Below are 13,322 nucleotides of genomic sequence, written 5' to 3'. Positions count from 1 at the left end.
AAATAGTACATAAATAACACTCCAGGCTGTGGCCTGCAGAAGGGATATAATGAAGCACGGAGGTGAACACTTGCAGTGGGGTGGTCAGTTACTGAGACCGGAAAAGATGCTCAGGGCACCACTGCGCGACAAGGGGGCAAAGCAGGAATGCCACAGCTTCTGGCCTGCTATGCCACAGTCCGGCCAGGCTCTTGGGGTGCACAGTATGGGCCTAGCCTTTGTTACCAAGAAACTCAGGATTTGGGTCATTAACAGGCGGAGGACTGGACACTAAGTGCAGCACTGGAGGAAAATTACTCCAGACTGCAAGCCAGAGTCACGACAAACAGCAGGGTGTCTCCAAGGAGCCAGTATCCTGGTGGAAGCTTGACAGAACGGCCAGGCAGTCGCAGACTGCTACACTGGGGCTGTACTGCCAGCTGAGCTGGTGGAGGGCGTGCCCAGGAGCCCTACGGTGATGTGCCTGGCACTGGCAGGGGTGAGCTGGAACTCCAGAGCTGGCACTTCCTATAGTACTACTTGCATTGTAGTAGCACCTGGAGGGCCCAGCTGAGATCAGTTGTGCAAGGTGCTGTCCATACGCTTTGTAAGACAGTTCCTGCCCCAAAGAGTGTATAGTCTAAGACAGACAAAAGGTGGGACAAAGAAGAAATTATTCCCCAGGGGACCTGAGGCACAGAGAGAGGAAGTGACTTGGCCAGCGTCACACAGGCAGCCTGTGGCAGAGTCAGGCATTGAGCTCACCTCTCCTGAGTTCCAGGCCAATGCCCTGAGCCACAAACCATCCTTCCTCTCTGCTATGCAGAGCACTCGAGGCCCCAGACACTTGCTACCTGCCACCACCCAGGGCAACAAGCAGGACAGGAGGCGACCATCTCTGTCTGCAGCAGCCTTCTCCCAACACGTCAGGCTCCTCATCCACAGGGACAAGCAGCTGCATATTGGCCCTACGGCATGTGCAGCAGGACTGACTCCTACTTCTCTTCCCAGCTAGAGCTCGGTGCAACGGCTTTACATGGCAGTATGGGCTGGGGGCTCTTTGCCTCCAAACAGCAGGAGCTAAACTGCAACTTTCTAACCTCCAAGAACCCATATCTGATCTCTTGTTTTCACAAGTAGTAAGGCATGGGGGTTCTGAACAAGTCAGATGCACAACTGCCCACGTAAAGTGAGCACTCTCTTGCTTTGAGCATCCACCTATGGCTGGCTGTATTCTAATAGGATTTCCAAAGTACAGGCTGCGTTTGGGAGCTCCCCAGGGGCAGGAGAGCTGCACCAGCAATGCCAAAACCTGAACAAATAACTCAGTAGAGACGCTGCCATCATCCAAACAGTAAACCAGCACAGTCTGAATAATGGAAATGACTGGCTGACTGGGACAAACGTTGCATGCCAGCTTTTACCGATAATTCAGTGGGGGTCGGCCTCGCACACGGCCACTGAACAGCCTCTCGCTGTGCCTGCCACGTGCCCCCTTTGTGCTTGTGTTCCGTCTCCTGCTGAGAAAACTGGCACAAAGAAATAAATGAAATACTGATGAAACACACGGGATCAAACATGCAGGGATTTATTAATCCTTGGTTAGAAATCAGGCCCACTGTGCAGCTGCTGTTGATAGCTAAAACAGCAGGCAGAGCACGGAATGACTGAAGGATTTACCGGTTGCTGTGCATGTAACTTAATTTCCCCAGGATGGATGTGGTTGAAAGGGCACCCAGTGCAGAACTGTGTGTTCTGGGTCTCCATCGCATATATCCCGCTGGAGCGCAATTCTCCCTCTGTAATGTGGCAAAGGGAACCTGACTTCTCATTGCCCTCAATTCCAGTCAGTTAATATTCTTGGTCCATTAGTAGGGCAATTGTGGGTCACCATGTGGGCCCCCCAACCTGTTAGATAAGCAGCCCTGGCTATTTGCACTGCTGGAGCTTCTGCCAGAGGCCTCCTTTTGCTAAGGGTCTTCACTATTCCCCTCCAGCTCAGGGGGTGTCATCTGGAAGGGTAGGAAGTCTGCCTGAGGGGGCCAGGCTGAGGATGAGAAGAGCTGGAGTGCTTCTGTTTCTCTCCCTTTCCTGAAACATGGGAAAATAGCTGAGGCTGGCGCTTCCCTCGCAGCAGGAGCTAGCACTTCTCCAAACAGCTCTGGCTGGCAGGGAGCAGAAGAGAGAATGAAGGTGTCCATTGCAGTATCACACGAAGCACTGCACGTACACGGACGAGCCTTCGGAAGGTCCCGGAGTTTCCTTTTGATGTATCTGCTACCTCTAGGATTAGTTGCAGAAAACAACGTCAGCATCTTTGAGCCAGCGAACCGAAGTGCTGAAGGTGACAACACAAGGGCTGCTAAAGAGGAGACATGAGCCCAAATCCGGCCTTGTGTTAAGTCTACTGTGTGCAGCTCTGGAAGCACAAATGGCCCTTAAGTGCCCTTCCCAGCCCTGGAGCATTCCCCCCTGCATGAAAGAATCAGCTCGTGCCACCCTTGCTCCAGCCACTGCCACAGGGACAAAGGGGAACGGCCAGGATATCCAGGCTGCCAGAATGGGTGCTGGTGGTCCTTTACACCCAGGACAGGTGAGGTGGCCAGAGGGCCTCAGGATCAGGGAGCACTAAGGTCACCATTGACAGTCCATTTCAGCTGCTCCCAGTGCTACTCAGCCACCACTGAGATCTGGGCCATAGTTCCTTGTGAGTGAACATGCCAGGTAGTTGCCTATTGCATTGGTAGGGACTATGGGCCTTTGAACAGGGATCAGATGAGTCTTGTTGTCGGGGAAAAGGTTTTGGAATCCATGTTGAGAAATGGTACAGCACTCAGAACGTGGTCCTTTGGGAATCTGTACAACTGACAGCGCAGTTAACTCATCAATCCCTTCTCTCCTGAGATGACCACTCCACATTGATGATGGCCCCCAGGGAAGACATGCTCCCCTTTGTGCTTTATAGCTGTTGGGGGATCTGCTGCAGGGCCCTGGAGCACTTACGGGTTGGATTCCACAATCTGCAGAGCTTTGGGGACCTTGCTTTGGACGTTTACTCTCATCATCAGTTTCAACAGGCCTCTCTTCCAGGCCAGAATCAATGTCCTGGCTCCTGAGGAATCCCAGTAGGAGGGAAACACCCTATGGGGTGTTTCTTGGTTTTCCCCCCTGCCCTTGTTTTCACTGCCGCCTTCTCCTGGGGGGGGCCCAGCCGAGGAAGAGGACTCTGAGGGGGTTGTTGGTGGAAATCTCAGGAGGTGGTGCGGCCTTCTGAGGAGCTGGGGGATGAGGTGGAAGAGGAGCAGGGACATGAGACCCCTCCAGCCCACAGCCCCATGCGGGTATGCACTCTGCCAGGGCTGTATGTAAGCCTTGGGGAGGAATAGTTTGTTGACCTCCACAGTGTGGGTTTGATCAGGACCCCTGTGGGGGAAAAGTAATGTCATGCCAGAGGCTGATGGGGAGTATATGGGAAGTTGCAGGGTGGGTGGGACAGTACCAGTGTTGGAGGAGGATAGCAAGGAGAAGAGGTCCCACCACAAGCCCTACCTCTTTTCATTCTCCTCTCCCTAATCAGGAGAAAGGAAGGCTGGTGAGGCCCACGCTGGAGCCTTCCCGATCCAGCACCACTAGGAGCTGTTCTGAGACCAAACGTGGAGGAGACTGTGGCAATTCCCTGCTAGAGCTGGTGCCAATCAAAGCAGGAGCATTGGAGGGCACTTTTCCCGCTCTCCAGGGAAGAAGCTCCCAGCAAACAGCTTGAAGTGGCTGCAAGCTCATCCTCTTCACCCCCAAGGCAGCTGCTGGACTGAGGCTCCGTAAGAGGCAGATCCCTTTCCCACAGCTGCTGGGGAGTGGGCCTGGCAGTCAGGGTCCAGCTGTTCTTGCCACTCTACACGTCCCCACGTAGGATCACAGTTCAACAAGCTACCACGAGAGGAGAGGGAAGGGGGAGCATGCTGCTAAGCCCCAGAAGACTAGTGGCCAGAACCTCAGCTCCACTGAAATAAACAGAGCTATGCTGATTTACACCAGGTGGGGAGCTGGCCCATGTCCCCCAGAGGAACAAGTGGAGATCATTCTCAGGGAGCCGGAGACAGCAGTTCTGGGCCTTTCATAGGCCCCTTTTGGGTGCCAAAAACCTTTATGAGAGCAGTGGCTGAGTGCAAGATGGGCATGGTTACCCAGAAATCTCTCTTCCAGGCCAACGGATCCCAGCATATGAGAATGGATTTCCATACAGCCCATAAGAGCTTGTCTGTTTCAAATAGCGGATGAGACACAAAGTCTAGCAAAGCAAGAAGCTTACTCCTTCCATGGAGCGGGATGTCTTGTGACTAAACTACAGTGGGAAGGTGCCAGGTTGCACCCAACACCCCAAATTGTTTGAGTTCTTGTAATTCTGAGTATTTCCGAGAGTGCAGACTCTGCCTCGGTGGCAGCATTGGTTTGGGTTTTGATTGTTCTTACAAGCACAAATAGCTCTGAGCAGAACCTGAAGGTTATTGAACTCAGGAGCAGCTAATGCTAACACCACACATTCCTTCTGTACTAGAAAGTAAAGAAAGCTGTGGGTGCTGTGGAAAGACCCAAAAGTGGGGCAACAGAAATTCTAGCTAGAGCTACATTCTGCCCTCCCTTAGACCAGTGAGGTCGATGGGGGCTCTTGGAGCTAAGGGAAGACAGGGTGGGCTCTCAGATTCAAAGGTGGGGGCCCACAGGGGCTCGGGCACACTATTCCCAAGCTTGCTCGCCTCCAATTTTAACCTTACACTTAAAAAAAAAATCCAATCCCCTTTCCCCCAAACCCTTCTCTATCCTGTCTCCGGAAGAGCCTCGCCCTATGGCCACGCCCCATCAGAGAGGTGGAGTTCAGGGGCAGAGGGACAGTTTGAATATTTCATCCCTACCTGAGAGGTCTCCGGGTGTTCCCTTGAAACCAGAGCATTGCAGTCAAGACAGAGTAACCTGCTCACAGGTTGGGGCCTGCACTGAGACTCCACTTAAAAGCAGATGATCTATCTGCCATAATGACCAGCTGCATCAAGTTTGGAGCCCCCACTGTGGATAGTTTCAAACATGAAGTGAGAGTGACATTGAAGTGGCAGTAACTTGAACAGATGGAGATCGTTCACATCCCCACACCTGAGTAGCACAAACGTAACCCCATTGAACTCGGTGCCTCTGCTGTTGCACTGTGGATTTTCACAGCTGATACACTATCATCTCCCCTTTTGCAAATCTCTGACAACATTGCTACCTTCACTGTTCGGACATTATGCGACTGTCCAGCTAGGAAATTCTGTAAATTGTGTATATTATCTCACTGCAAATTATCACCTGCAAACCTCTAAAATGTTACATTGAAGAACATGTGCCCAGCTTGTGAGGATCCCTAATTTAGGGAGCAAGCTTCATTGCTGGAAGACTTGTTAATACAGATTTTGTTTTCAGTAAATTTTGGCACATACCATTGAGCCTGTTTGGTTACTGACATACACCACTAGGAACCAGAAGTCTAAGTACTAACCAGAGCAAGCCTGGAATACAGACTGCACTGCTGGGGGTTTTTTGGTAAGCCATTTCCAAGGGAACAATTCTGTCCTACAGACAGGCCATCGGATTCTATGCTTTGTCGGGAGCTATTATATATCCCTGCTACCTGAATATACTGCCAAAAAAAAAAAAAAAAGTGTAACATGGTCTGACATCTCCTGCTAAAAGAGACAATTATTCATCAGTGGAATTTAAAACAAATTGCTGGGCAGCATATTATGTAGCTGGCAGCTGCTGGAGTTGAAGCCATTCTAACAGGGAGCAGGCGAGAGGAGAAGAAATTAGAGTAATAACAATGACCTCAGTTAATAATTTATCATCAAAATGTGACCTCAGTAGTAGAATACAGTTCAGAGTAAAAATTCCCAACGAGCATGCACATTTAGATGGATTTCCTTCGCAGGCGGAGGTGTTCCCTGCAGCTGGGGCTGTTGGACGATAAAGTGCTCCCAGGGGAGGAGAAACCAGTGGGATCCCTCGTGCTCAGGGAGACCTCATCGATTTTGTAAGAAATGGAATTATAGTAAACGGGATTGGTGTGGCAGCTGAGGGTCTCTGGATGGGAGGGAGCAGGGCTCCCACACAGCCGCGGTCTGTAGCACAAACACGTGCAGAAGGAAGGGACTCTGGCAGTGGAGTTTGAAGAGTGGCGTCTTGGTCTATCAGCATCTTCCTGCATCAGTGGGATGAGGTTCATTTGACTTGTCCTGTCTTCTGTGGGTAGAAAAATAGCATCTCTGTTCTTACTGTCTTCCTTAGCTTTCAGGTGGATGTTGTTCCTGACTCTCCTCAGGGATGCCCTCTCTTCTGCATCCCGCCTCTCATCTTCCGAGTTCATAGTCAAAAACCTAAGAACAACTAAGTTTAGGAAAGCACCAATCACAGTCAAACCGACCAAGATGTACATGAAGCTGAAAGCCACATATGGTGGCTTCTTCTGCAAAGCTTCGTTTTTCTGCAGAGCTACAAAGTCCCCAAACCCAATAGTGGTCAGAGTTATGAAGCAGTAATAGTAAGCATGGAAGAAGGTCCAGCCCTCAAAATAAGAGAAGGCAGCTGCTCCAACACACAGTGTCCCCATGCAAGACAGGAAGCCTACTAAGACCATGTTTTCCATAGAGACGTTAGTCTTCTTCATGCCCAGACACTTCTTTATTTTCTTTAGCAGTAACCGGACGACGGTGTTCATGCGTTCCCCAAGACTTTGGAACATAACCAGTGTAAGGGGGATGCCAAGGATTGCATAGAACATGCAGAAAACTTTGCCAGCATCTGTGCCTGGGGCAGCATGTCCATAACCTGCACCAGAAAGAGAGAAAGGCAGGCATTACTTAAACCCACAGGAGCAATGGCATCCCATGTCAGTGTTGCAGGCCAAATTCCATTGCTGACAGACGAGTTTCTGTGGGGGGGCGAGGGGGGGCAATGTTTGCAGACAGATTTGTGCGCTCATGGTTTGTGCTTACTGAGATTTGGGACTACGCTCCCCTACGGGTCACCGATGCTGATCTCTGAATCGCAACAGAGTACACTAAGAATGGAGTTTCATTTAGTCTTTAAAGGGCTAAAGTTACCCCACTTGCACCCCATGATAGCCTGTGGGCTTGCTCTGGAGTATCTATGGGCAGGATTAGACCGACAGGGCCTTCTTCTCCTCCCAGGCTGGTTTCACACTGGTTTAAGTCTACTGACTTCTATGTATTTTCTTCTGATTTATGCCAGGGGAACTGAGAGGAGAATCAGACCAAAGGCACTTTCATTTTTACTCTATTGCTTTAAATACAAAGTGTTTATTTCACTGAAACACCATGAGCTGACCCCATCCCTACAGAGCTCAGAGAAGGATGAAGTGCCGTATTTTCGATCCTTACCAACATAGATTAAGATTTAATTTCCTTGTCTTGTTTGGAGGTTTGGAACTGCTGTACTAAGCAAGGAGGCACATGATAATAGTAGGATAAGAACAAGGTACTCACTGAGGTCCTGATCTTAGCTGTATAAGCTTAATTGAAATTTGTGATCTCTGCCCCAGATGGAGAAGTAAAACTCAACACAAAAGAGAATTACACTGTATCCTGCAGTAACCACTATGGGGGCAGGAGGCCTCATTAAAAAAAACAAACAAACAAACTATATTTGAGAAGGCAATAGGTATGGAAGCTTCTTTTGTGGACATCTTTACATCCTAGAACAACAGTTAATTTAAGCAGGGTCAGAGCCAGTTTGTTTCCCTGCACTGCTGCATGGATTTTTGAAAACAATTATTTTAAAATTTCACTTTTTCCAGTTACTTAAACAAGTTGAAGAATATGGAAAAAATATTCATCAAGAGACATTCTTTTTCTTTCTAGTTCTCATTCAATACCATGACTGGGCTTCACCTACGGTTGCACAGGGCAGAGCTTTTAGGAAAACTGTCCGATCACAATGATGGATTGATCAGGAGATGATTTACGCACACTGTCTCTGGTAGATTCTCAACTGCACCTTCCACTCCAGGAAACTGGATGGGGTTGCAAGACCAGGTATTGCATAATTGACTATGGTAAACTCATGACTGCAATATTCTAAGAGAGAGTTCGCTTCCCACTGTTTGTGTAAACACACATTAAGATCAAATGAGTTAAAATTGCCTCGTCATTTACTCTGATACAATCAAACAAGCACCTTTTGCAGAACATAGAGCGGAATCAGGACTTGAGTGACATAGAAAGCTACTAGACCTTTAGCACAACATCTGGCAGCAATCACCAGGTACTAGGATACATGAGAACGCTGTGGGAACACAAAGGGGTAAATAATGATCTAAAGCAGCAATGAGGTGGAGAAATAGCTGTTGTTCCCCCCAATACTCTTAAAAGAGGATATGACTGATACTTTCAAATCGACAAAGGAAATGAGAGAGTAAACACTGATACACCGACTGCTCATAATCGACAGAAATGTTCTCTTTTGGGTCAAATGAAACATTTTGTTCAACCGCAAAAATATTTCTGCCTTTCAGTTCACCCAAAACTTCAAACATTTTGGTTAGGGTTTGACTTGACAAGAATTTTACCCTCTCAGAACTTTTCACAGCTCTTCCAGTGACATAAATGTGGATGAAGCGTTTTGCTGAGTAAAGAGTGCTCTGCTCTGCCCTGAGACCACAGGGAACGGCACTGAAGAGTCACGGACACTTCCATCCATTTGAACGTTGTCAGCAAGACTCTGCAGGTACGCCTACACCGCAGCTGGGAGCAAGCCTCCCGGTGCGTCAGACGCACACTAGTGGGGCTCGAGCTAGCATACTAAAAATAGCAGTGTGGATGTTGCAGCTTCGGCAGAGACTCGGGCTTGCCACCCAAATTCAGACCCAGGGGATGGGTGGGCTCGACTGCCAGACCTGCCACCCCAGCCACAATTTCCATGCTGCTATTTTTAGTGCACTACCTGAGCCCCACTATCACAAGTCTGTCTACCTGGGCTGGGAAGCTTGCTCCCAGTGGCAGTGTAAACATACCCTAAAACAAAGCACCCTAAATCCATCATTGTGCACAGGGAATGTGTGCAATCAACTAAGTAAAATACTTACCACTTACATTCTGATTTTCAATTGCGAAAGGGCTTTACATCTTTCCACTAAAATTTACCCTCTGTAAGGATTAAGTAATTAGCCAAGGTGACTGTGTGACGGTGAAAGGCTGTGATTAGATCTCAAGGTTCCTGGCTTAAGGCTACACTTGCAAGTAATAATTTCAGCTCAGCCAGTGCAAAGGGGCATTGGAACTTTGTAGTGAGACTCAAAGGCGTGGTGGCTGGCAAGGCTCCCTAAAGTAGGTCTTCTACAATCAAACGTCAGGGCTTTGAGGAGAAGATATGGCTGGAATCTAGGCCCCACTGGGAATTTTGCCTGGGGTCAGGGTTTCATGCATTGTACTGAGGGCCTCCAGGCTGTTCCTGGAGAACTTTCTCAATGGAGCACATTTTAAAATGTTCACATTTGTACATTCCCATAGAGAGGAACAGGCCTTTTCCCATGAGGGTTCCCATTGTTCCCTGCAGCCCTTTTGCTACTGCCTGCAATGAAGTCATCGGCCTGTGCTTAGCCACGACAGTGTACTGTCACGTGACTGTGAGAATACTCACGTTTTGCATGAACGTTTTGATAATATTTTGCATTTTCACAACCCCGCCTATCATAGGATCTCAGGTGGCTTTGTAATCATCACAGAGCATTGGCCAAAGTACCAGAGAGTTAGATATTGCTTTGCAATTATTATTATTATTCCCATTTTGCAGATGGGGAAACTGAGGTCACATTGAGTCAGCAATACAGCAGGGAGTGGAATCCATGGATGCTGCCTCCCAGTCCCCGTTGCTCCTCCGCTTTGGAATTGGTAAACCTGATTTTACACACCTCTCTGAAAAGGTGAAGACGCTTAAATTCTTTGGCCAATTTCCAACATTAAAGTTACTCTTAGCTCCCTGCAACAATTCAAAGGCTGCCCATTTCCACAAATGAGGTCTCGTTGCCCGAGGAGGGGGTGGGTGGGTGGGTGCAGGCAGTGTGGGTGAACTCAGTGCACATGGAGAGGTGCGGGTGCAGGCAGCAGGGGTGTGCTCAGTGGCCACGCAGAGGTAGGTGCAGGCAATTGGGTTTATTGCATACAAGAACGAGGTAACATCACACACTGCACACCAGGGGAAAGGTGGCTTCTGAGTCTTGTTAGCATAATATCTGAAAGCAGAGATAAGGACATCATGGGCAGGCAGTGGGGATAAGAACTCCCAGCTGTTCAAAACCTTGTTCCCATGACTGCATGTGATGGGGCTTCCTTACACCAGGGCAAGAAGGAGCAACGCAGAAGAGTCTTTTTGCAGGTGGCAGGGAGGGAAGGAGCCTGATGCTGGAGCCAGGGAGTGGGAGGAAGGTGCACAGAGCATGACATGGATGCACTCTGATACCAAGAGGACAATAGCCTTAAATTCCAGAGTTCAGCGCTGTACCCTGCAAGCTCACGGGATTCAGGGGGGCTGCTGATGGCTCCCAGGAGGAGACCGCAGAAGTGAGCTGTTAGTGGTGCAGTGACCCTGGGGCTCGGGGAGGACACATGGGAAAGCGGGGGGGTGGGGGCTCGTTGCCCTTGGGGGGACAGGGGGTGGCTCAGTGCCCATGGAGGGGTGCAGACAGGCGGGGGACAGCTCAGTGCTCAAGAGGGCAGGGGGATGGGGGCAGGCAGGGAGCGGCTCGGTGCCATGGGGGGACAAGGAGCGGCTCGCTGCCCATGGAGAGGTGGGGGCAGAAAGAGTGGGAAGCGGCTCGGCGCACATGAGGGCAGAGGGATGGGGGCAGGCAGGCGGCCCGGTGCCCACGGAGGGCTGGGGGCAGGCGGGGAGGGGCTCGGTGCCCTTGGGGGGACAGCCCGGTGCCCAGGGAGGGGTGGGGGCAGGCGGGGGGCGGCCCGGTGCCCGGGGGGGCGGCCCGACCCCGCACTCACCGATGGTGGTGATGACCGTGATGGCGAAGTAGAAGGAGCCGGCGAACTTCCACTGCTCGCCGGCGCGGTGTGGCTCGGCCTGCAGCACCAGCCGCTCCAGCTCGCGGTAGTCGTCGGCCGAGAAGCGGTACTTCCTGCGGAGCTCGCCCCGCTTCTGCTCCAGCAGCCGCCTGCGGCCGCTCTCGCCCTCCGACTCCAGCGCGTCGAAGACGGCGGCGCCCACCAGCAGGTAGGAGAAGATGCAGAGGATCAGCGAGACCGTGCGCAGGTTCTGCCGCTTCATGGCGCGGGGCGGCCTGGGGGGCGCTCGGCCGGGGCACCGCGCCGGGGACCAGCGCCGGCTTGCTCAGCCCCCGGCCGGCGGGCATTGCCTGCCGCATGCACCGGCCGCCAGCTCCCCACTGCGCTGGGCCCGGGTTATCGGCGCCCGCCTGCAGCGGGCATGCACCGGCCGGCGGGTGTCGGCTCCCCCCCTGCACCGGCTGCACGCACAGAGCCCGGGCAGCGGCTCCCGCGCCGCCTGCAGCACCCTCCGGTGCCGGTCCCCAGCCCCCGCTGCGCGGTGCTGCTGCAGGGGCTGGAAGGTAGCGATGCCCGCGCGCCGGCTGCAGGGCCCCCGGCGTCCCCTCCTCCCGCACCAGGGGAGGGCTGGGGGCCGGTCCCGGAGCCGCTCCGCCTGCGGCTGCTCCTCCCTCCCCAGGCACGCAGCTGGATGCGCTTCTCCCAGCGGGGGGGGAAGCTGGCGGCTGTTCCCGGGCCGGCTGGGCGGACCGGACCGGCTCGACCCCTGCAGAACCACAGCCCCGTCTCTTCCCGCATCCTCAGGCTTTCCTGGGTGCATAGGTGCTGGTGCCGCTGCTGCGCCTCCTGGCTTGAAGTGATTTCCAGCCGATCCAGGGATTACAGTTTGGGTCAGTTTTCAGAGTAGCAGCCGTGTTAGTCTGTATTCGCAAAAAGAAAAGGAGGACTAGTGGCACCTTAGAGACTAACCAATTTATTTGAGCATAAGCTTTCCTGAGCTACAGCTCACTTCATGGCTCTCAGCACCCCCACGATAGGAATTGTTCCAGCCCCCTGCTCAGGGGCACCTGCTGCCTCAGCACCTTCCACTGCTCTGCCCAACCAGGTAACGGGTCCCCTATGCCCCCAGGCAGCCCCCACTGTGGCATCACCTCGCAAATGTGTCATGGCAACCCATGTCCCCCCCCGGCCCTGCTGCACCGAGCCTGCCCTAGGCTTAAATAATAGCTGCTTCCGCTCTCAGCCCCTGCCTGAGCACAGCCAAAGTGGTTCCAAAGTAGAGGGCCTGCCACTGTGAAGAGGAACTTGTCACCAGTTCCATCCCATTCACACCTGAGGATTATTATTGCACGGCCTTCAGATGGGCACACTGCTGCTGCACCATGCAGCTAGGACTCAAACCATTTAGGGCTGTGTAGGTCAAAATGAGTTTCTCTCTGACCTACCCTGAGGCTCATTGCTGAGCACTGGAAGAGGTGACCTTTCTCCATTTGGTGTTACTAAGCCAGAACTGGGGAGTAGGACTCCTCATGGAGCCTTTCTACCTTAGGTCACTCTCACCTACCCTCTAACTTCATCAAGGCTGGGCTGGCTCTGGGTCATTTATTGGAAATAAAGCAGGAACTTTGCCCAAGATCATACCTTTCTGGCAGTGTTCCCAGGTTGAAGGAGTGTTTTGGATGCTGATGTGAGTGTGAGCAGCCAAGCTGCCCTGTTTTGCTTCAGGATCCAGGTAGCTTTGAAGTGGAATAGGATTCACCCAGGCTGGGTATGCAGCCATGGAGAAAGCATGTTGCAGCTAAAACACTCTTTAGGATAGCAGTGCTGGATGTGGGAAGCGAAAGGGGTGCTGCTTGGTAGGACTCACCAGGGAGGTAGTGCTTCACAATTAGCGACAACATGGAATCAACCACAATTAAAAAAAACAACCCAAAACATGTTTTTTCTGATTTTCTCACCAGTCCTAGATATCAGATTATCATAACTGCTGCTGTATTATTTGAAGCAGAGGGAACAGAAGGAGAAAACCAAATAGCTAAGGTTACATCCCAGATCAAATATACCCAAAGTCTGCTTTGGCTAAGATACTGCAATGCTGCTCCCCCTGCATGCCTTCATCACCAGTACGCATCAACCCTAACTTGGAGGGACCCCACCTCTAGAGGGTCAGAGAGGAGTTCAGTCTCTGCCTTTGGCTAAGACTGCCAACAAGTGCTAGTTGTGACAGTGCTGATTTATGTTTCTGATACTGTATGATTAAATATGACCATTTATATAGCTGATATT

The 13,322-nt window shown here is 51.6% G+C and overlaps 1 protein-coding gene and 1 long non-coding RNA gene across 2 annotated transcripts in view; one reads left to right on the top strand and one right to left on the bottom strand.

Annotated features, from left to right (window-relative positions):
- Positions 1-883: 883 nt before the first annotated feature.
- On the bottom strand, positions 884-11,343 carry KCNK15 (potassium two pore domain channel subfamily K member 15). Its single transcript, XM_074970149.1, has 2 exons — positions 11,016-11,343; positions 884-6,834 (listed from the first exon to the last, which is right to left on the bottom strand). Exons 1-2 carry the CDS (start codon positions 11,296-11,298, stop codon positions 5,918-5,920), a joined length of 1,200 nt encoding a protein of 399 aa, XP_074826250.1. The 5' UTR covers positions 11,299-11,343; the 3' UTR covers positions 884-5,917.
- The window catches only part of LOC141997725 (uncharacterized), a 53,332-nt gene continuing 51,055 nt past the window's right edge, over positions 11,046-13,322 (top strand). The window contains exon 1 of the long non-coding RNA XR_012641763.1: positions 11,046-11,244. This is a non-coding gene — a long non-coding RNA (uncharacterized LOC141997725). The remainder of the gene's footprint in view (positions 11,245-13,322) is intronic.

The sequence above is a fragment of the Natator depressus genome, chromosome 13, assembly GCF_965152275.1.
Source record: "Natator depressus isolate rNatDep1 chromosome 13, rNatDep2.hap1, whole genome shotgun sequence".
Classification (NCBI taxonomy): domain Eukaryota; kingdom Metazoa; phylum Chordata; order Testudines; family Cheloniidae; genus Natator; species Natator depressus.
The sequence above is the reverse complement of the archived record's forward strand: the minus strand, read 5'-3'. Positions and strand labels throughout refer to the sequence as shown.